At 35.3% G+C, this 24,840-nt stretch overlaps 1 protein-coding gene across 4 annotated transcripts in view; it reads left to right on the top strand.

Moving 5' to 3' along the window:
- ASCC3 (activating signal cointegrator 1 complex subunit 3) overlaps positions 1 to 24,840 on the top strand; it is a 281,717-nt gene that overhangs the window by 50,833 nt on the left and 206,044 nt on the right. For all 4 annotated transcript variants that reach the window (XM_075087348.1, XM_075087349.1, XM_075087350.1 and 1 more), the window contains 5 exons: positions 1,769 to 1,976; positions 2,716 to 2,857; positions 3,434 to 3,559; positions 23,997 to 24,197; positions 24,658 to 24,798. In XM_075087348.1, coding sequence (XP_074943449.1) covers positions 1,769 to 1,976; positions 2,716 to 2,857; positions 3,434 to 3,559; positions 23,997 to 24,197; positions 24,658 to 24,798 — 818 coding nt within the window. The remainder of the gene's footprint in view (positions 1 to 1,768; positions 1,977 to 2,715; positions 2,858 to 3,433; positions 3,560 to 23,996; positions 24,198 to 24,657; positions 24,799 to 24,840) is intronic.

Raw genomic sequence — 24,840 nt, 5'->3', positions numbered from 1 at the left:
TCTATGTGCAGATTTTAGTTACACAAATATTTTTCTTCTTGCTTAGCAGAAGTAGTATTTTGGAAGCTTTTCTGAATTTATTTTTCATTATGCCATCATTAAAATCTATCACAGTAATTTCTGCTAGAATGTGGAGGAAGAATATTTTCAATGTTGTGCATTTGAGAAAATAGGAAAGCATTACTGATTGTATGCTTTTTTTCACTGATGAGAGAACCCTTCTTTCATGGTGGTAAAGAAGTCAATGATATTTGAGTATCTTCCCTGAGATTGAAGATGCTCTGCTCCAAGTTCTGTTTATTAATTTTAATAAGGCTTTTTTCTTTTAAGTTGAACAAAATGATATTTCTAATGGGAGTTGAAGTTTTATCTTTGCAGAATTGCACTTGGGGAAGGGAAAAATTTGTGTCTGCAGAAATTTAACTTCAAGTAATTTGTGTCTTGAGAAAATAAACACAAATCAAGGAACTGTACGTGTACTGCATTTTTGTAGCATGCTGTATTATTTGACTATTTCTTATGTAATTTATTTCCATGCAGTAAAGGTGATTGTTGTGCTTATCAGACAAATCAAGTAACAGTTCTTTGCCCTGGTGTGTTGAGTCTGAATTAAATTAGTTAGGAAATTGCATCCATTGTTGTCCCCTTTTAATATGAGAGTGAGTTAAAGCTACAGACATGATGGTGTTAATGTGAACTTTTTGACAGTTTATTACAATTTTTTCAATGCTATTTAACAAATTATAGTCACCTTATCCAGTAGGCATGCTGTAAGAGGTAGGAGTTTCACTGTTACTGTAGGTGAAAACTAGGTGGCACAAATTGTTCAAAATATCAGTCTAGTGGATTTATTTGATGGAAAAAAAAGCATTCAGGTTTTCAGCTTTGGAGTTTGACTGCAAAAGTACGTATGAAACAAAATTGAATTAAGTATATAATATTCAGTGAAACCTATGTAAACTAATAATCTGCTTGCATAATTTTGAAAACAGAAGTACAAAAACACTGATATAGTTAAAAACAAAACAAATCTCTCCACCCCATTGCGTATAACAGACTTGGTTGTGTCTTTGGTTTTGGCCATAATGGCCTTAGAGGGTTGAATGTGACTGGGCTTTTTCGGGTTCCCTGCTCCCCTAGATTAATTGTTTGCTGTAATGGTGATGTGGTTCTGATTCTTCTTGATTCAGTCCTGCTTTCCACATAAAGAGGAGTCCTTGTGCTTGTGTACAACAGGATTTCTTTTCTCACTTGTTTAGGGAAATTACATTAGGAGCATGCTGTCAATACAATCATTTTATCTAGCAAATATACCCTAATTGTTTTGTGAAGAGGCTGCTTAAAAAACCCAGCCTGTTTAATCTGTTTTCACACCATTCTACTCATCAGTGCATACATGTAAGAGGAGAGATAAGTGGCGTTTCCACTGCTGATTAAATTATAAATACAGAAAAGAAAAAAGCCCTTCCTTTTGCTGCTAGCCCATACTCTTGCTTTGGATTGAAGAATTTTTGTTTGCTTAACAATGGTAACTTTAAACATCCTACCTTTGGAACATAAGCTAGTACTTCTTTTAGAGTCCTTGAGACCAACTGCTGCACGGTCATCTAAATAAAGCTAAACTATCTTTAAACACACACACACCACCCCCCTGCCACCCTTGAAAAAGAAAACAAACCTCAAAAAACCAAACCTTTAGAAGAAAACTGTGGAAAACAAAGATGGAATCCAGTACTTATGGATATGCACACCTGTTATCATATTGCAGAACAGTGCAGGAAGTTCATAGGAGAAAATGCTAAGCCCAATTACGGTTGTCAAGTTACAATTCAGTCTGAACAAGAAAAGCAGTTAATGAAACAATATCGACGGGAAGAAAAACGAAATGCCAGAAAAGAAAAACAAGCTGGGGAGGACGGGGAAGTTTCTGGAGAAGGACTAATGTGCTTTGATCCCAAAGAGCTGCGGATGCAAAGGTAATATATGCCAAAAGTTGAGAAATGCTACTTCAACATATCATAATAGTTTATTTTCTTTTAGTTTGCTTTGGTGATTAGGTGATTCTGACTTCAAGTCACATTTTATTACAAGGGTAGAATTTTTTTAATATGAAAACCTAATTTTCACGGAAAGAAAGCAGTGATCTGCTTAATGAGAATCTTCTTGATCTCATCTATGTGGGCTGGAGATGCAGATTAGAGGGGTAGGCTATGTTTCTTAGTTTCTGTACACACACTAGCTTAAGATTTATGAAGTCTGTACTAAATCTATCAGAACTATCTTTCTTTTCTTCCCTGTCAAGATTAATGGATACTATTTTCCTTGTTGTCAGCTAAAGGTAGTGGGAGGAATAGGGGAGGGAGAGGATAAGGAGCAAATAAGCTGTTATATTTCATGTTGAGAAAAATATAGTAGGGCTGGTATTTAACTATGAATACATGTTGCTGTATTGCTTAGAAAGAGGCAAAACTGCATTTAGGAAAGCCTTGCGCTTATTGGATTGCAATTTTGATTTTTATCTAAAACTGTGTTATAAGGATTTAGTTTAACTGATACCAGAGAATAACACTAAAATTCTTCTGTTAATGATTTTGTGCAATGTTTTGATTCCATAAATTTCCACAGCTTTTGCTCTGACTTTAATATACAGCATTCAGTTTCTGTGATGGCTGCCTAAAATGAGCAGAATTATTGCAGGTTTTTTTCTGCTCACAGAGAACTAGCACTTTTGAATGCTCGAAGTATGCCAGTCCTAGGTAGACAGAGAGAGATGGAATTCGAAAAAATTCATTATCCGCATGTTTATGATTCCCGAGCTGAAGCTATGAAAACATCAGCATTCATTGGGGGTGCAAAGGTACGTGTTTGGTGCATGACCCTTCCTGAACAGTACATCTTTCCCAGTGAATAATGTGCAGCGTTGTTCCCTTTGTTCCCTTAGAGATTCTCCTCCTTATCAGAGCCCAGTGTAGGAAGCCATGATTCTTTGCAGAAGGTTTTAAACAGTTTCATATATTCTGTTTTTATTTTGCCTCTAGAAGAAATAATCTCATTCTCATTTAATATATTTGTTTTTATTTCTATGGTCACTTAAATCATTAAAATACCATTTTTCTCCTGTCTTTTGGAAACCATTGAACCGACTTTAACAAAATGAATGCTTTATGAAATTCTAGACTTAATGGCTTTCGAAATGTAATAAAATCGAGTTACCTTTTTTTTGTCTTTTGGGGACTATTTTCTGAGTAATAACACTGATTATTTTCCATTTTGGGGGTTCAGTGTCATCTATAAAATGAATCAGTGAGAATTGCTTTTATTTCGGATTCGGTTTTTTGAAGGAAAGTGGTAAAGCATTGTTCAAAGTGGGTTATATGTAATGACACTTTCTGTTTTCATACTTTCAATTAATTTTCCTGTAATACTGTTTTAGGTGTTCTTACCAGAGGCAGTTCAGAGAGAAAACAATAAAATGTATGAAGAGGTGAAGATCCCCCATAGTGAACCAATGCCTATTGGTATTGAAGAGAAAATCGTTTATATTAAAGACTTAGATGAGGTGAGTAAACCATTTCAAAGATATTAAATTAGTTTTTACTTTGTATTACGAAAATTTAACTGAAAAAGATCACCAATTAATACTGTGATACGTGATGTGTAAATGCAGCCAGTTAGTTTCTTTGCTACTAATTTTCTGTTCTCTTTCTGGAGACCACATGAAGTGAGCCTGGGCTTCTATATCTGAACTTGTACAGGTTGGCTTGTGACTGCACAGCACTATTTTGCAGTCCATCAGACTAGTCTTACAGTACAATGCAGTTGTGGGGGTATTGAGTTACGGTGTTACAGGCTGTGTGGGGTGCAAAACCTTCTGGAATAGTGCTTCTTTAAGCAGAAGCAGGCAAATCGTTATTAGCAAAATTTTGATGATAGAAGATAAAGGGCAGAGAGGAAAAATGCAAGTAAAACAAAAATAAACATTTTAACTTATACTGATTTAAATTGGTGAAAAAGCTGGGAACTAAATTTGTTGTTAGTATTTACAGTCCAGAACTTGCAGTACTCCTTCACATGTACCTGCTCACTCCTCATATATGTCAACTCTGTTGATTAATGGAAGATTTGCTATTGATTTGTACAGGGACATAGAGAAGAGGCTGTATGTACATATGAAGAAGGTTTTATGTTTCTTAGTTCTTCAGCAGCATACAATATGGAAAAGTGTTTCCCACTTTTTTGCCTGTGGAAAAACAAGAAATGAGAATATAAATTTAATACAGTTACCCAGAGCACTTTACTGGGGTTCTGAGTAAAGATTGTGTCTTACATAAAGATTTAACTCTTTTAAAACAGAAGACAATTTGATTTTCAATTCTGAATCTATTCTTTCTGCTTGGGTGACAGTACCTAACGTCATGTTTATGAAGTGACTGACAGCTTAACTAGATAGAAAAGTCGAGCCTCTGCAGTTATAAAATGCGACATTTTATATGACAATTTTCAGCATGACAGCTTTTTGCAATGAAAAGTCTTTCTCCTAAGCTAAATACTACCTACTAATCTGCAAACTTTTTGCAAGAAGTACCAATATTTCAAGAGACAATAACTTGTTTCAGAAAAAATATCGTTCAGAAAGAAAAATGTAAAAGAAATGGTTTGTAGGTTTTAACACATTTAAAATAAATGTTACATAATGCATCAGTTATACAAATCTCTGAAATAATCTCCTTTGTAGATCGTGTATCGTCAAGACGTATACTTTTCAGTTTTACAGTGAAATTCTGAAATAGAAACAACCTTCTTCAGAACTTTACTCTTCCATATGTTTCCTATTACAGGAGATCAAATAGGCGTGTCAACAGCAAATACAATTTTGAATGTCTGAACACCGATGTAGTTAATTCCCACCCCCAACTTTGATATCAGTTTGCAGTGAAAGATGGCACATTTATTAATATAAATTGTCCAACTGCAGGACTTGTCAGACTCCCGTTTCCATTAGTGACACTCATAGATTTGAATCTTGTTGAATAGCACCTCTTTTTCAGTGAGATAAAAAGGCTGCAATTGCCAGTGTGTCTGTTGTTTAAGATATGCCTGGTCAAAATGTAAGTATCTTGGTTAGGGCAACATTTCTTTTTTCTTTCTCTGTACAGCTGTTTTATATCTCTAAGTTCATAAAATCTTGGTTGGTGCTTAAAATTTTTGCCAGTTAGCTTGAGCCAATTTAGAGGGCAAGAAGTTTTTCTGTCAATGTTTTATTCTTTTTGGTGAACTAGTGTAAGCAGAAACAGCAAAATAAAATTTTTTAGCTTTCTCCCTAGCATATATAGGTGCTTATAAGATAGGTCTGTGTAGATAGGTTTGCAGGATTGTCTAAAATGTAAACAGATGGGCAAGGAGGGGAGGTGACAGTAAATATAACTGCAGATAGTTCATAGCAGCATCTAAAGGCATCATGAGGAAGTTGAGAGTTTCGATACTATTGACTATTATGAGATGCCATTAGTTGTAGGGTTTTGATGTAAGACATTGAGTTGGTCTAAACATATAGATTAAGGTACTCATTCTGTTTAACAAGTCAATAGACATGCAACCTGTAATAATAAAGATCCCCAGGATAAAAAAAGCACAGAACAACCAACTGTCTGTTGTTGCTTTTACAAGGGTATTGATCACAGCTCTCCAAGCGCTTGCTGTTTTATGGAGAAATCCTGATGGTTTTAAAAATTGTAAATATTCTTCCTCCTCTGAGTTTATTCATTTAGTTCTCATCTGTTCTCCATTTCACCAGTTCCATTTCTGTCACACTTTGGTGAGTTTCTTGCTTTGCTGAGAGCCAGCTCTGGCTGTGTGTCCTTGCCTCAGGTACTATTTGTTAGTCCCAATATTCAAAGAAGCAAATACTTTGGGTTTTCTAAGGTATTTCTCTGTGTAAAATTAACTTTTTACATCTGGAAAATAGATCACTTTTCTACTTTCCGAGAATAGTTTTACTGACTGACTTTGAGGCTTAAGCTCTTAAATTCTCTTTTGCCACAGAGCAACTGGGGTGGGGGGGGAGGAGGAGGAGGAAGAGGAAGGTGGGGCAGGTGAGATCCCCAGGTGCTCAGTGCAGTAGGGGATGGAAATACTCCCTCAGATCTTAAAGATGTGGGGTGTCAGCCTGCTGGGGGAAGGCCAGCTGTTATAAACTGCTGGTAACCCTTCCAGAGCTACTTTGCTCACACAATAATGATAAAAGACAGTGATCCCCTTTGTTTGTGATATACTTCTTTGGTAATAACAGGCTCTGCTCTGTAACATCCTGCTTTCTTTTGCTTGCTATGAGAAGCTGTGACTAGATGGCGGAAGTGAAAATGGTTTTGCACTACAGAAGATTTTGACCTTTTTGTCTAAACATGTGCCCTCTTTGAAACTGAGGGACATTTGTGGGACACACAGGTCTTTGCTTCAGGTAGAGAATACAGCAGTTTTTGTACAACTAGAAAATTTCCTAGGCCGCCTTCTGGGTTCTTCTTTACTTGGTAACTAACTTGTCCAAGTGTGGAGAGGGTACGTAGTCAGGAGAAGTACTATATAGCTGACAGTCTAGTTTCTTGCATTGTAGAGGGAAGTGTGCTGCTACTTAGATTAGGTTTATGGAAAGTTTTTTAATGGCTGATGTAGATTTCTTTTTAAGGGAAAGACATTTACATGCCATTGATAATATAAAGAATCCTACATCTCAATTTGAAAATGTCCAGTGGTACCTTTGCTCATTCGATGTTAAAAACCTGAACTGCATCAATTTTCCCAAAGGACCAAAAAGAAGTAAACCTCACTATGAAGTGTGAGCAATAAGAAGGAATGTGAGAAGAATAGTGGCAATACAAAATAAAATTAGTTATTCAGTAATTATTTGTATTGGCTAGGTTGACAAGAGTGGGTCTGGGAGTGTACGAAGACAGACGAGGAAGCTCTGCTGTTTAGCTAAGTGCATTTCACAGACAAAATATGTTTAGAAAATGCAGCTGGTAGTAGCATAAGTATTCCAATGGGCAGCAGAGGTGGCAGTCAGTGGTAGTGCAGAGTCTGAGGACCAAAAGTCTTCATTATTCCACTTAATATTCACAGTACCTAGCAGGTGAAAATTCTGTTATTTGGCTACTAGTTTGCATTTGTGTCACCTCTGCCTTTTAAGAGACAAAGGAGGTCTATGAGAGAATCTGTGTGGTACAGACATAACATAATGCTGGTAATGAAGCTAAATTGTCAAAAAGTTAACTTTACCTTTAATTTTCCTTTTAAAAGAGGGAAGGTAAGAATTAGTCTAAAATGGGCTAGTTTATATTCTTTCAAAATAAAAGTTCCATTTTCAACTGAAAATGTGTTTTTGAAGTATCATAGGAACTTCTTTTCTTTTTAGTCTGTATGTTTTCATTTACATAAAAGTAATTTTAAGGACTCTGTTTCTCATGAGTTATGTGATTTTGATCACATTGTCAGAAGTTTGGGTGGAGCATTTGACCATGTAACATGCATACTGCAGGATAAACTATTAAATTTAATCTTCAAAGCTCTTAAGGTCAAAACTGACTTCATTATAGGGAGTTCATTTATATTTTGAACTGTTCCCTGAAAGTTAAACCTCTAGATCATGTAAGCTGAATTAATCTTCCATTTCAAATGTTTTTAACTAGTTCAGATTACTTACGTTTTTCTCATTTCCTTAAGTTGAAGTAAACATAGCTTGAGAAGACGAGGGAAATGTATTCCTCTAAATATTAATTCTAACAAACCATATTTTAAACACATTTTAAACATGTATAGACTTATTTTTTGTTTGTTTCTTTTGTACAGATATAAGGCAAGACAACAAAATTTATGTGAACCAATACCAAAGGAAGCAACAATGCCTTAAACTAGCCCAAACGTTAACAGGAGGTTCTATTTTATAGGATTGGCAGTGCAGTCAGGATGTACCTTCCACTGGACTCCAGAATGAAGAAATAACACATTTGGGCTAGGTTTGGCACTATATTATCTGAAGTTTTATGGCTAATATTTTCAAAGTTAGTATTTAGTTTAGTTAGAGCCTCCTTGCAAAGTGTCAGAACTTTAGACTTTAACTTCATGCTTAGTTAAAGTATTCCACAGGCAGATTTTTCTGAAGTGTCATGTAATCAGTGCCTGGAAGAATACAGATGCTGAGATGAAACTCATTATATAAACTGACAAAGATCCAAATTTTTGTAGCTACCATTCCTACCTAATCCCATTATGCACTGTAAATACAAGATCAGGAGTGTCCAACCTTTCACAATTAAGCAGCTGTAAAAGCATACCATAGCATCTGTCATAAACTGCTGGCATTAGCACTCTCCTGTCAATGTTGTTCCTTTTTCTGCTTTGTCATACCGTCCTTTACCTGCCATGGTCTAACTCCACTTGTGTCATCTCGTATTCTTTATTTCCTGCCCCTGTTGGGTTGGGAGCAGAAGCTAGTGGTTTGTGTGGAGGGTGCTGTGCTGCTGCTTGGGAACATTTCTGGTGTTCAATGGCAGAAGGGTGCACTGGGTCCCACAGAAGCAGTTGCAAAGGGGAAGGGGTCTCGCCTTACTGCAAGGCAGCAAATCCCACCCCTAACTGGATTTGTAGATACTTGTTCTTCCTGGAGCTTGTTATTTGGAGAGCTGTGTTTTCACCGCAATACAAGCCCACGTGGCTTATAAATAGCTGGTCGGTCACACCAGTTTAATCTGAAGTATTATGGCACTACTACTTGCGGAAGTGGTGTGCTTAAAAAAATAGAGTAAGGACAAGCTTAGATTTATTAGCTTTGGCTACTTGAGGTGCAGCTTGACCATTAGTGAAATATATTTTTTGTACTTCTTATAACAATGGATTTGTGCCAGCCTTTTTGCCAAATAAATGTACCTTTAAAGTCATAAACTCAGGTCAGGTCTCTTCAAGACTGTGAAAACAGGTTTTATCTAACAAATTGCTGTTGGTGAAAAATGACTTCAGCTTTTTACCTAAAGTGGGTGTTCAGGGTAAGATTTATTTCTTTGCTTCATGTTATTTCCATTTCCTTTTACTAGCACTATTTAATGGTCTAAATAAGAAATGTTGGGGTTTTTTTTTCTCTCTGCGTTATATGAAGGAATTATCACAAAATCAATATTCCCTTTTTTCCTGTAATGTTTTATTGTTTGTAGAATTGTACAAGGTAAGTCTGCTGAATAGAATTATGGATGGTTTTTCATAAATTACATTTTCTTATATCCAGAATGTTGGACCGTTTATTCCAAAGATGATCTTAGTGTATATTTCTGTTGTATACTCTCCAAACAGCAATTGACAGTTGGATCAAATGGAATAATTTTTTTAAATACTTTTAATTTTTTTGAAATCTTGTCATTTATCCAATGAAGGATACTAAAAAATCGCTCTGAGGAAAGTTTGCAAGTTCTGTAATCATTATTCCCAATTTAAGACAAGGGGAAAAACCATGTAGGTCAAGATATAGAATTTTTAATAGCTGGTAATGAGTATTAGTCAGTATCAGTCTGTCTTCATATTTCTTGAGTGGGTGTCCAAAGAAGGTAGAATATGTGCAATAACAAGTTAACAAGAATATTGGGGTTAAGATTCTACACTGATGTTAATCCTAAAGCCTGTGAGTTCTGGCTTAGTTTTCTTCAGAATTTGAGTTAATGAGTATTTTATCATTACTTTAGAATTCTAGGTGCAATATGTACAATTTCTGCATCAAATGGTTTTACTAACAGCCTTAGCTGAGGTGCTTTTGCATTGGTTTGTTTAAATTGTCTGAATAAATACTGTTGCTTTGGCTGAAAGCACGTAAAAATATGTGCTTCATGCCAAACCAGCAGTTTGTTTTCTGTCTTGTGTAGAATTATTATCTTTTCCATTAAGAAAATCCTATTTCTTATTAGAAACAGTTCATTAACTCTTCACCAAAAAGATCTGTTGCTATGATGTGCAACCTGTAAAGTGGTATTCTAGTCTTAAAATTTACCAGTAATCTGATGTTGGAGAAATGCAAACATGATTTCCTGATTACACAGATATAGAATGTATTTCCTTTCAGCAATAGAAAGCATCATTGTGATAAATCTCTGAAAAATATTTTGAAAAATATTCTTACTTTATTGATGTAGCCTTTAATACTACCAATGATACCACATGCCAGATTATTAACTCGATTTATTTTGGGTAACACCTTTAAAACAAAACATACCTAAATAATTTAAAGAAAGATATTTGATATGGTCATATCAAATAGACTTGATATGGTAATTGAAATACAGGTACTTTATGAATGTTGTAGTACAACTTTGCATTAATTCCAGAATGAAATGTGAAAGTCTGAATTCCTTGATTTAACATGGCATGTGGGTGTCCAAGCTCCAGCAAGGCAGAGTTCTTAGGAGCAACGCTTAAGGGGATCAGGGATTATTACTACCCTCAAATATCCATGAGTTCGAGAAGTTAAAAACTAACACTAAAGGGAAGATTAGGTATTAAGTAGGTAGGTAATAAAAGAGTAAACATATAATCAAGAAATGCTTTACAGATGGATATATTTGTCTGATAATCTGAGATTATTGTTCTAAACATATATCTACTATATCTACATTCTCCTGAAATGAGAGTATTTTTGCATCTCTGAAGCCTGTATCAAAATATATGAAGTAGATTTCCTAGAATATAAGCTAGTGCTGAAATGAGAGAGAAAAGAATGAACTATTTCAGAAGAGGTATACAATAGGAAAACACAAAAAGAAAGGGAAGTGTCATCAGGGACAGTGATATCAAGGCTGTTCTAAAATTAAGAAAGCAAGAAATAGAGAAGGATATTTTGGTTTCTGACAAAACCCATAGTACAACTTCTTTCCCTGAGATACACATCCCAGGTGTGTGCTAGCTGAACCACAGTATTGGATATGGTAACCTCTCAGCCATTTCATGGTGTTTCTGCAGAGCATTTTGTTTTGTAACTTGTATAGTTATTTTAAAGTTACATTTTGAAATGCAGTGGTACCTGGCACTAAGAATTGTGGTATACCCTGAGCATTGGAAAACTGTGGTTTTTAATTCAGAAAAAAGATGTGTTGGATACTACTAGTCTTCGAGAGGATCTGTCTCTTAACACAGGATGAGAAATTGAAACTATTTTCTCTGAGACGTCTTGGCATTAGGCAGGTATGACATCACTGGAGTCTTTGCCTTAATCCGTGATGCTTCTTACATTCTCAGTCCAAGATTATCATAGATATAAAAAAAAGTAATATATGCATTTTAGATATTTTAAAATATATTAATAAAATATATATATGCATGTATACAACACGTATATGGGTGTGTGTATATATATTTCCTATTAATGCAGAGTTGATTTTTAAAATAACAGATGCTTTTTAACAGACCACTATTTTATATATCTTCACCTTTGCCTCCCTCAGCTTGCCAGATTTTTCACTTTTTTATTTTTAAATAGAAAAAAAGATGTCTGTGCAAAATAGATAGTCAAGCCGATTGTTGAGGCAGCTAAACATCACACAGACGCTTGCTCACCCCGCACCGTCCCCAGTGGGATGGGGGAGAGAATCAGAAGGGCAAAAGTAAGAAAACTCATGGGTTGAGATAAGAACAGTTTAATAAATTAAATACTATTTATAATAATAAAATTGTAATGAAAAGGAAAACAATGAGAGAGAGAGAAATAAAACCCAGGGAAAACAAGAGATGCAGCTGCACACCACTTGCCGACCTGTGCCCAGCCCATTCCCAAGCAGCGATCAGTGCCCTCCAGCGAACTCCCCCGTTTATATACTGACCATGACATCATATGGTATGGAATGTCTGTGTGGCCAGCCTGGATCAGCTGTCCCGGCTGTGCCCCCTCCCAGCTTCTTGTGCACCCAGCAGAGCATTGGGAGCTGAAAAGTCCTTGACTTCTGACAGTAAGCACTGCTCAGCTACAGCTAAAACATCGGTGTGTTATTACCATTATTCTCATACTAAATCCAAAACACAGCGCTACACCAGCTACTAGGAAGAAAGTAACTCTGTCCCAGCTGAAACCAGGACGCTGGTCGATGTCCCTTATACAGAAGTATGTGGGATGCAAAAAAGAGAGGAAGATGATGAATAATTGGAGAGAGAAAAGAACTGAGGGATGATCTTACGTCAGGTTTTACGTTGAGCCAAGAACACCTTTCACTGAGCAGCAGCCCATATGTACGGAAACAATCCGTCAATCCGCTGCTGTGGAAGTAATGCCATAGTTTTAGGATGGGAAGGAATGAAGGTAAAGGAAGCAAATAATCACGCTTTTCCTGAATTTTGGAGCGAGGCATTATATAACTGGTGAGATGTAAGCCTGTATTTGCTCAAACTATGTCCTCCTTGGCCTGTTCGTATGATGTGGATGTTGTGGATCAAATCACTGTAATGTGATCATTTAAAAGCAAATTATTTTTGTAGATAACGGAAGGACATTCATCAGAGAAGTACAATGAAAACAGGCTTTTATTATTGTCCCATAAGAATGGGGAAGTAATGCAGGTAATTTCTTAAAATTTTGGGTTACCAGGGTTATTGGAAAAATTCATAGATAACCACTTGCACCTATATTTTTGGATGGTACAATGTTTCCCTGATTTGAAAAAAACATCCAACACAACAACTAGCATTGTAATCTTCTTCCAAAGGTTATTCCAAATAACCTTTCTTATTCCAAAATACTGTTCTCTGTCTACCTCTTGTCGTCAACCTGTCTTCTGGTAGGCTCGCAGCAGGTTTGTTTGCTTTAGTTTGACACCGAGCAAGTTCGATTCTTTTAGAATCAGGCTGAATGAAGGTTTCCTTTGCAGTGTGTGCTGTCTTAGCTCATCGACACAAATTTTTCAGATGAGTTTTCAGAAATGTGAAAAATTATCTTCTTGGTTTTGGCCAATAGGCTTCCTCTTGCTCTTCAAGTATAACCTAATGCCTTTCCCTGTCTTGTAGTCTCTTAAATTTGACTGCTTAAAATAGGATCTGATTATTTGTTAAGTTGCCTTTGTCCTAGCGTCATGTGCAGTTTAGTTGAAGACATTTTGTAGTCTTGTGCCGTTATTTTTTTAAGATTATCAAAGCTTTTGTCTTTTTTCTTTAAACATCAGTTTCTAAACAGTTAGGATAGTATACTCTATAATATATTACAGCTTTATTTAAATCTGGTGTTGGCTTATCTGTCTACACACTCATATAAGAGCCTTTCAACGTCTTAGAAGTCTGACAGTTGTGTTACATGAACAAGCCACACTTGAGACACCCCAGATGTTGAAGGTGACAAAAATGCTATGAAAAACTGTTAAATAAGCCCTTTGTTGTGTCCGTCTGGGTTGTGTTTTTACACATATTTGTGTTTTTAAAGACTTGATATTGATGAAAACATATGCAATAAACACTGATAAATGTAGATACAGCAAGAAAAAAATCCTTACAAATATAAAATAATATTTTTAAATGTCCTTTCATTAGTGAAGATGTAATTGAAACTTAAACAGATCTCGTTTATAGATACTCTGTTTATTCTAAGTACTAGTAACGTACAACTTTTTTTATTTAAGAGCTCTATAAAATCCCAGTTCTCTCTTCTTGGGGAATATAAGCCTGAAGACAAGAACAATTAATTGCCAGTATGGGTCAAAGTCTAATAGTGAGAATATCTCTACTGGTGAATATAGAGAACTTAATTTCTTTTAGTCTGCTCTAAATTAGCATGGCTGTGTATGATATACTAAGCAAAAAAATTCCGAAAAATATTTAGTAGATACTGTCATGTGAGACTTCCATGTTCTTTACAGCTATTTGGTATTTTGGTTGCTCCTTTTCATGCAAATATGAATAGGGAAATGCACTTTTTAATATTAACATGAGGTAAAATTGACTGCATCTGATTTGAATAAAACGTTAAGCCTGTTTCATTTTCTACACAGCTGCCAAGCATGTGTATATTGTGTAGTGCTGCCTCTGAAATGGTTGAAAATCTGATGGGAACACTTACAAAGGCAAACCAGTAAAGGGCACCAGCTGCTGAAAAGCACCTGCCAAGCCACTGTGGGAATAGATACATCTGCCCGTAGCTAGAAGTAGTCTAACAAAGTACCTGCCTTTACCTGTCAGGATTTTAATTTGTGTAAAGATTCAGCCAATGAAACTAGTTCTGGACACTTGGAAAAAAAAAAAAACAAAACTGGGGTGTTTTTTTGTGCAAAAGAGCACCACTTCTGAGCAATAGGAGTCTGTGAAAGCTTCTCATTCTCATAACTATTTTATGTTTTTGTTTTAGTAGAAATAAACCCAGATATGGCAGTCAAAAGTCTCAGCTACACTGTGCAGTGTCTTACTAAAGGATGCAGTCAGTATAGAAGAAATTATGCTACCGAAGAGCAGGTTTCCAGTTTTTGTTTGGCTTAGCTTGAGAGATGGATCTCAGGGGGTTTTGTTGAGAGTCTGTGTTTCTTTTTTCATTGCAGCATATTTGATTCATTGTAGATGGTAATGTGCACACAAAAAATATGTTTTACAATCAGAAGTCATTAGATAAATTTCCCCGATATTTTTTTTTAAACTGTTGTGCTTTTTATCTTTTGATACATGAACTGTTATTGTTCCCACACATTGTTGACCTCACCACAAAAGTTCATAATCCCTCACCTACCTTTTATTTTCCTGTGGTAGAGCAGGTAGAAAAATTTCTGTGAATGCTGCTCATTTTGTTGGGATTTGGGAAAACAAAATAGCTGTGTTTTTTGCAGAAAAGACGACTGATTGTGCTTGTAGTCTTTGCTTGCAAAATTTAGGAGGAAGTAGTTTAACATCTATATTGTAGAACAGTACTGCCTTCTTGGTTAGCAGTAGTGTGAAATTAACTGAAATAGAGAAGAAAATTGAGTTGTAGAAGGATTATGACAGCAATGTTATTCCTCTGGGAATATTCTTCTGTTTGCCATTCTTTCATTTTTACTTGATGTGTTAAAATTATTACTAGCTTCAACTATAGTTATCCTTCAGAGCACTTTGTTAATTTTTCTCTTTTCTGTTAGGTATTATGAGGAAGAAATAGTTTATGTCATATGTTAAGGGCAAGATAAAGTAAATAGTTTGAAAAAATCCTGAAGAAGCTTCTACATTAACAGTTTAAATATTCGTTTCTACATGAAAAGTTAGAACTGATGCTTTTGTGTGCATAAAATAGTATTGAATTCATTAGGGTTTATTTAAAAATAAAAATACTGAAATATATACTTTAAAAGGATATAATATATGAAGTGCTGTTACCCTGCTCTTAAAGACAGGTTTAAATTTGCTTTCAAGGACAGACAATATTTAGGCTTTAAATTGCAGTGTTCAGCGGACTGTAAATTGAGTGAATTTTACGTATATATCACATTTTGTAGAGTAAAATCAGTGACCAATAAAAATCCAAGAAGCATTTCAGGTAGACATGTTCTGCCACAGTGCAGCTGCATGTAGCTTGAAGAAATCTAGCTTTCTGGGTCACAGCGTTTTTTTCCTCTTGTACTTAATCACTGTGATATTTGAAATCCAATTATATCTACCTGGTGACTTTGCAGCTGTTATGTTTGTTGACCTCATTAAATGGTCATGATAAGTGGAATATTTAAACTGAGAAAGCAACTTGTTAAATGTTCATTTTTCATTCTTTAAGGAGGTACATTTATGGCGTTGACTGAATATAGAGGCTTTTTAGTATAAAGCACGTGTAGAGATCTGTAAAGTCTTTAATGAAAACAACTCAAAGTAGTTTTAGTCATTTTGATAATTAAGACTGGAGAGTGAATAATGTGCTTCTGCTGCATCCTGTGTAGGGGATAGTAATTTCTCAATGGAATTTCATAGTGTGAGTGTGGGAGAAGAATGCAGCAGTCTGCTTTACTTTGATAGCATACCTGAAGGCAAGCTTTCGTTCTTCCGAGTCTATTTAGTCTTTTATCTAGGTCTTCAATTTTAAGAGAAATACAGGGTACTATTTTAAATTCTAATTAAAATCATACTTAAGACCAAAATTGTTTTTCAGTTTTAAGAAATGTAATCTCAAAATGGGAATTTTCAAAGATGAGGGAAGTGTATGCTAATTCTGATACACTGTAACATTTAAAATATTAACTCTCACTGAAAATATTTTAGACAAATGATAGTTTGTCTGACTTCAGTGTTTGTCTTCAGTTCGCACAAGTTTCAGTACTCTCCTTGAGACATGAATCTCTTTTATCTAGGATAAGAATGTCCCGGGTCTTTCAGTAATAGAAATGGGACTGAGAATGTCCGTCAAGGGATTCAGTTAGAAATCACCAAATAGTTTTAAAAGTTTTTAAAAGGTTTTGGGATAGAGGAGCTACATGACTAAAAGATTGAATTTATATCTGATAGGCTATTTATCTCAGGCTTGCAGTTTCCATTATCCTCAAGATCACGTGGTAACTGCTAATATAGTGGAAGTTTTAAAATTTTTGAAGAGTAGTAGTTGTCTGAGTCTGCAGAAAAACCAGGAGCAACAAGTAATGTAAAGTCTCTTTAAGCAGAAGACAGATTTTCTGTGAGTATTTTGTATCTTATTCTAACAAAATACTTTTTCTGAATTCTAACTGGAAAATTGGAATTACCCTACCACTTAATCTTTCAGTTAGAATATTGGGACTGAACACATCAAATAAGAATGGAGTTATTTTTTCTTGTCATATGAATAAAGAGGTGTGCTTTGTATAATCATAACGATAATAGTAGAAACCATTTCTTTCTTCTGTAGCAGGTTGGAAATTAATATGGAGAAAGGAAATATGAACTTCTCATTTGCCAGAAACAAAATATAGAGCATGAGGATGGTATTTAGCCATTCATAGGAAGTATTTATCATTGAACCTAATATAATGGAGGAAACTTCTGTGCCTTGGGGGATGGTATTCTTTGATTTTATTTTTTATTTGACTGGCTGTTGTTTTTTCAAGGAGTGCCTATGCTACCAGAGTAAGTAGGAGACTAAGATACTACTAGATTTTACTACAATATATTTTTTTTTTTTAATGGAACTGTTCTGGACTTCCTCTGGGTGGACTCTGGTTCTCCTCTCATGAAAGTTTGTTTGTTGAAGAGCACTTGCTGTTATGAGCTGTCCAGAATTTTCACATTTCTGAGAACTGAATAACTGTCAGAAAAATAACAGTTTCAGTATCTTGGGAAACATGAAGTCTGGAAGGGAAATGTTTAACCACGATCTAAAAGCAGCATTCCAAATAAAGTAAAACAGTAATAATTTTGATAGTTTGTGTTCTGTGATAGCTTTAGGTAGAGGTAATCCCTTCACACATAATGAACTTGTGTGTGTGTATATATATTTTTTTTTCCCCTCTCAGGATACTTTTTTTATTCTAGTGAACTCTGCTGGAATCTAGGAAAATTTTGCAGTGTTTGGTTTGAGTTTAATGATACTAATATAACTTGAAAGTATGAAAATTTCCCTGTTTTCTGATGGCTAGTGCTACTTAAATACCTATTGCATTAACCAGTGAAAAAGGTGATCATTTTAAAAATCAAGACTCCATAGTTTTTTAAAAGATGATGTTTAACTCAAATGAAAAACATGTTCAGGAAAGTCTGATGGGCTGTGATTCTTTGTTCTCTGGGATGTCAGAGTATAATTTCACCCTTATGGTTCATTATCTGTCATTTCTAGGAATTTCTTCTAGTTTCTTAATCTAATTAAGGGACTGGAGCATCTTCCATGTGAGGAGAGGCTGAAGAGAGCTGGAGAAGAGGAGGCTCAGGAGGAATCTTACAAGTGTATATAAATACCTGATGTGAGAATGAATGATTAACAAAGAGGGAGCCAGACTCTCCTCAGTGGTGCCCAGTGACAGCACCAGAGGCAGTGGGTGCAAATTAAAACACATTAAATTCCATCTGAACACATAAAAGTAATTTTTTATTGTGAACTGGTCAGACACTGGTATGCCTTGCCCAGGGAGGTTGTAGAGTGAGATCCCTGGAGATATTTAAAACCCAACTGCACAGTCCTGTGCCACCTGATATAGGTGATCCTGCTTTGAGCAGGGGGGTTGGACTAGATAATCTCCAGCCTAAATGATTCTGTGATCTGTGATTAATACTAATAGTGACAGGGATAGCCATACTATGCAAGAATTACTTTTAATTCTAGCCTAGTCACTTGCAGCATGTACGGCTTTGAAACCACCTGCTAGTTCTCTGGTGTCTTTTGTTACTTGCATCTGTCTAATGTGTTTTACGCCAAACTTCCTTTATAGCACATAACTCTTCAGGTACTACACTTCAGATGAGACATAATTTGTACTTACTTGAAGAAATTGTAATGCTGATTATGGCCCAAAGCCAATGCTAAGCTCTATTTGGTATGCTTGTATAATTTTCATATCTCTGTGTATGCTACTTGTTCCTACAAAAATTGTCCCCCTAAGTCCAATGAAATCTCACTGATATGATTTGGTGCTAAATGGAGCAGATCCAAACATCATGCAGTTTTTCTTTTCCATGTTATGAGCCTTTGCTTAAATCTATATATGCACTTTGAAAGGCAACATTTCAGTCCTTGGGGCAGGTAGGAAATTATGTTCTCAAATAGTACTCCTAAGATAATACAAAAATAATTTTACCATTGTGCTATTTATGTAGTTATATTTTTATTCATTGTTGTTCCTAAATCTCAAGAGCTATCACCTCCATGAAAGCAGCAGAATATGAAAAATATCATCAGGAGAGGGAGGCTGTGGAAGTCCCCACAGCCACACAGGAGTGTACCTTCAGTAACAAAATAGGATTTACACTGGCACAACAGTGCTTTAGATGTATACGTGCATAATTAGAAAGCAGGGAGGACTACCAAATGTTCATAGTTTGGGGGATAGTAGGAATGTATTTATTAAAATGTGTATGTCTACGTACATATATAGATAAATATTTGTGTGTGTGTATGAGTGTGCATGCATAGATAGGTATTTTAACCAACAACATTCCAAAGTACAGCAAAGGGGAACGATGACCTAGAGATTACTTATATTATTTATATGTATTCTATTATTTAACTGCTTGAGCAAGTCCAGCCATGAAGATGATCAGGGGACTGGAGCATCTGCCTTATGAGGAAAGGCTGACACCTGGGTTTGTTCAGCCTGGAGAAGAGAAGACTGAGGGGGGATCTTATCAATGCTTATAAATATCTGAAGGGTGGGTGTCAGAGGATGGGACTGGACTCTTCTCAGTGGTGCCCAATGACAGGGCAAGGGGCGATGGGCACAAGGCGGAACACAGGAAGTTCCACCTGAATATGAGGAAAAACATCTTTCCTGTGAGGGTGCCAGAGCAGTGGCACAGGCTGCCCAGAGAGGCTGTGGAGTCTCCTTCCCTGGAGATTTTCAAACCCCGCCTGGACGCGTTCCTCTGCCCCCTGCTCTAGGTTTCCCTGCTCAAGCAGGGGGGTTGGACAAGATGATGTCCAGAGATGCCTTCCAACCCCTGCCATTCTGTGAGTCTGTGATGTCAGGACGAGGGATGCATACAGTCACAAAGCTGTGGTAACCAACAAATAAACTAATATCAATGAGCAACAGCTTTATGACTGGTACTTTATCAGAATTACTTTGCAACACTGTCTGCCTAAAATTTGGGTTTACAAAATCAACTTTTCAACAGGGACTTTAAATAATTGAAATTATTTACATAAACCAAATTGGGAAAAAAGTATCTTCTGTGTCATATTTATTAAACTGTAGAACTACAAGGTCTGGCTAGTGAATTCAGTGAATTTAGTGGCTTGACTAAAACTCTGTCTAAAGTGCTGATGGCCTGTGCTGCTTAGAACAGACACTGTTACTACCGTGTTTTTTAAGCAGTTGTGTTTCTGAGCTGTAGGTTGCCTGCATACTGAATTGTATGGACTTATTAGTGAATATTACTTCAGTGACTTTAACAGTTTTGTCCTATTTTTAAATTGCTGTTAGAGCACCAACACAAATATCTTTTTAATGAAATTACTAATTTAGAATATCTTCATTAAGTGTAATCTTATTTACTCATAAATGCATTAGTTGTAATAGTAAATTCCTTGGGAAAGAACTGTAAAATCTGCTGAAGTAAAAATAAAGGTTTGATACATTCATATCAGAGCTGCCTTTGAGTATCACCTTGTTTGCTTCTCAGTGGTCTTCACATTGATTCACACTTAGGTAAAAGTAGCACCATCTTGGGTGTGAAATTGTGTTTGTTGAGAATAGCACTCCGACTGTACTCTGCTTAAACTTCCTTTGGTTTGTGTAGAATTCTAGGCATAAATCAGCTGCGGAATACAAAGCCGAAGAATGTTGCATCTCATTCACCTTCAGTAAAAAATAGATTCTGCCTTCCAGTGGCTACCAGTCCTTTAAGCAAGAAGGGATTTCACTGGTTTATCTGAAAATGTCTGTAGAAGTCTTGACTGATGTTAATATTCCAGAGGGAAAAAGAATTGTTTTCAGCTTTAAAACTAGGTAGTTTGTGCAAATGACAAATTAAAAAAGCGAATCTTCTCAGTGCGTTTGTCAAACTGTGGACTTCTGTGCATACTATTACATTTCTGTCTGCTGTCCATTTTTTTCTTACTGATTTTTAAGTGCAGAACTACTGGGTTTGGATTATGCCCATGTACTTACTGTTTGGAATAAAAGTTTTAGGGATGGGTAACCTGTAATATTTTTTTTTCAACCAAATGGGGAGTTGGTTTGAAGAAGTCTTAAGATATTGTTTTTCTCTGTAATTCCATTCTCTTGTAGCTTTTTTAAATCCTTAATATGTTCCCACAGAGTCACCTTTCGAAAAATATTATGCATTGAGTGTGTACTGTGATTGTGAACATTGTGTATGTGTATTGATTTGTCAGTGCCCACATTTTTCTTTTGAGTTGCTTGAAAATTAATTATTGTGTTGAGTGAAAGTCTAGATTCTGGTCAGAATACCATTATTAAAAAATATACTTCTAGTTCTTAACCAGGCTTTTACAGGTTTTGTTTCATTATTAATCTTTATTCTACTCTTAATGTTCCTGTTTCAGTAGGTTTAGCATCTTTCCAGAAAACAAGCTGAGGTTTGTTTTTCTAACTTGTTACACAGTTAATACTGGTGCTTCTGGAACATGTTTATTGCTGCTTACGAAGTCAGTCTTAATCCATGGTGTTACTACTCTCCAATAGGAGAAGAGACAGGAAATTATTTATCTAAATATTTATCTAAATATTCTTTATCTAAATATTATTTTTATTTATGTAAATATTTATTTATTTTTGCTAACAATTACATGTCCCAGGGCTACAGTAAATGTAATTTCTTCCAAATGTGGAGGAAAACGATGTCTTACCCTCCCCACCTAAAGACTAAGAGAAGCTGGAACAATGTATTCCTACAGGCAGTAGTTTAAGAAAACACTTAAAAGACATACTTTATTTAAGAGTATTAACAATCACAGAACTGCAAGGAGACCTGTATGTGTAAAGCCATACGCGTTCAACTGAGTGGCTGAAAAATTCCTGTCTTTCTTTTCTGGACATTTACACCAGACTTCATTTAGGCAACTATGTTTCTGCTTCTTTAAATAATACACATATTGTGCAATGTAGTGTTTTGTTAGTTCAATTCTGTAATCACCAGTTGTGTTTGTGAGCTTCTCTCCATAGATCCTTTATTATAAACACTGATAAACAGTGTTTATCAGTGTGAACTTTACGGTGTTTATACTAGCTTCTGAAAGCAATTAGATGGAATAGGAGGGAAAAGGAAGAATGTAACTATTTTCAAAGACCTGTCAAGAAATCTTAAAGTGAAGTAACAGGCAAATTAGATACCTAAAATGACTAAGGCAGCCATAAAAATAGCTGATTGAACCCCGCTAGTACTAATGTAATCAGCAGGTTTCCGGGAAACCCATTAACACTTCATAATAGTCTCATTCATGAAGATGAAATTAATTTTGAAGACAATACACCAAGTAAACATTATGTATACAAAACTTGGTGCAAAACAAATAAGCTTTCCCCCTGCAGTCTTGTAAGCAGAATAAACTGTGAAAGAACATTAATAGTTAGGTTTATATTTAATAATGAATTTCACTTAAAAAAATTGAAGAAACTTCATGAAAAGTACTGGAAGTACTTGCATTAGATACCTTTTTTTTCCTTCACCAAAGAGGCTTAACAGTGTAGCATAGGTATTTTAATGTATTTGAGATGTGCCAATCCTTTAAATACAAATGCAATCCATGACTTGAATGGAACTTGTTTTTTCAATGTTGCACAAGAAGTTTTCAACCAGAAAGCTTTGCTAAGACAAAGGTACTGCTAAACTGAAAAGCAGATTTTTTTAAAAAGAAAGAGTGTGTTGATTGCATGGCATTTTTATTTACTTTTATGTCAATGAATGTTGTTTTTTAATATTTAATTCTCTAGAATAAAACTACAGTTGGCCAGTCATTAAGTATGTCATTCCTGTACATAACAGTACAGCATTGTCATGTATTGTGAAAATGGTGTATTAATCTAAATTTGTAATTTGCACCTCAGGCTCTCACATGAGGCTACTACCAAGAAGCCGCAGCAAATGATAGACCTAGTGCTTCTTGTCGCAAAGTTAAATAAAATAATGGCACGGAATAGTCGATGAAGCCCTCATTCCTATTCCTCAAATAATTTATTTAGTATTGGAAAGAACTGGAAAGAATATTATTAGTATTGGAGAAGCTATTACCATAGCAAATGACTGTAAATTAAGTAAAGCACCTAGAATAATGGAAGGGGAGATCTTCATAAGGTGCTATCAGTACTGTTCTTTACAGTGAATTTGTACTTTTGTGGTTTCCTACAAATAAAAATTACAATCTTCAAAAATATCAGTAAGATATTTTTCATGATTGTTAGTAGAAGCGGTGCAGGTAATTAAATCTGTAGAAAGAAAATAATTCTGTTTTCTACAGTCTCTTTTAAGTGTGTGTGAAAGACACTAAGAAAAAGCAAGTTTATTAGAAAACTAATTTTATATCGTAAGGGTCTGTTCTTTAGCTGCAGAAGTCTTAGAACCTTCAAATGGAGAAATTGTAACTGTCTACAGCAGTTCTTCTTGGTGAAAATCTCATTTTTCAGAGACACCAAAAGGAACAAAGTATTTTTACAATTCATGATTCGTACTTTATAAGATTTAAACATATATTGAACTATAATACCTATAACTGCCTGTAACTATATAATATAATTTTTTTAAACATTCTCAAAGTTTATTTGGGACTACACATACAAGTTTTATGTTCGTTTTGGAGCCTGCAGTTTGTTGGAAGTGTTGCTGGAGAAAGGTCTGAACATTAACAATTGCAAGATGAAGATTTCCTCAGAAGCAAGGAGATGGTTATTAGTGAATATGTTTGTGTGTGTTTGCATAATTAAACTTTACTGCACAAAATTAATCATAAACAATATCAAAAATAATCTGTTTCTTCAGCAGGTTCCTGTGTATTGCTGCCTCTTCCATTTAGAGTAGTTGTAGTTTGTCATCTTAGCTTTAAAGATATATCTTCTTCTGACTATTGCTGTTTTACAGATGTTTGTTTAATTATTAATAGGTTGTTGGTCACACTCTTGATTAAAAACAAATTAAGTGCTGAAATAGCATGTGGCTAAAGATTTTGATTCATTTTAACAGCTGTTATCTTGCTATATTTTGTTTTCCTTGTGGAGACAATATTTGAGGGTTGGGTGAGAGCGGTAGCCTCAGAATAAAAACCTTGGAATAATAAATATATTTCAACAGACATCTGAAATTTTGTTACCATGTGTTCTTTTTCTTGTGATTAATATATGAATAGACACACACACACTCATATATGAAAAATGTATGTTGTTTTTTGTTGTGTTTCTTGTTTGTTTTAACAGATTGGACAACTTGCTTTTAAAGGCATGAAAAGACTAAACCGCATCCAATCTATAGTTTTCGAGACTGCCTACAACACAAATGAGAACATGCTAATCTGTGCCCCCACTGGAGCTGGGAAGACTAACATTGCTATGCTGACAGTCCTTCATGAAATTCGCCAGCATGTCCAGCATGGGGTTATCAAAAAGGATGAGTTTAAGGTAGGAGTTTAATGAAGCAAGTAACAGCTTTTTAACTTGTAAGGTAAAACCTGTTATATGTTATCCATGGAATATGAAATCAGGAAGTATTTCAAAGGTATTACACTCTTCCAAGTAAAAGATAAGGCTAGTTTTGATTTACTTCATTATTGTTAAAGCTATTCTTATTTGTGTTCTAAAAATCTTATTATGCAAGTAAAAAGCTATGAAAATGCATTTAGCTTTGATGCAGAACCAATTTTCAAAGTGATGAGGCTGTATAAACAAAATCCATTGTCCTTTAAACAGCTGCACACTTATCCAACAAAGATAACTACTTTTCATATATCACTATTAAGATTTTTCACTGTAAGCGCCTGGCATCATATTTCACAATAAATTGTGATTTGTAATGGTTGCCATGAAACAAACGAAATTGTGGGGTTTGCTCATTTATCAAGCGAGTGTCCTTTTGGTGCAGATTGTATATGTTGCTCCTATGAAGGCTTTGGCAGCTGAAATGACAAATTACTTCAGCAAGCGTCTGGAACCACTAGGCATTACTGTGAAAGAGTTGACTGGTGATATGCAACTTTCAAAAGGTGAAATTCTGCGAACACAGGTATGATTAATATTTTTAAAATATTGTTCTCTCTGTGCATTC

The sequence above is a fragment of the Phalacrocorax aristotelis genome, chromosome 3 (genome assembly GCF_949628215.1).
Source record: "Phalacrocorax aristotelis chromosome 3, bGulAri2.1, whole genome shotgun sequence".
Classification (NCBI taxonomy): domain Eukaryota; kingdom Metazoa; phylum Chordata; class Aves; order Suliformes; family Phalacrocoracidae; genus Phalacrocorax; species Phalacrocorax aristotelis.
This window is presented reverse-complemented; position numbering and strand designations above follow the sequence as displayed.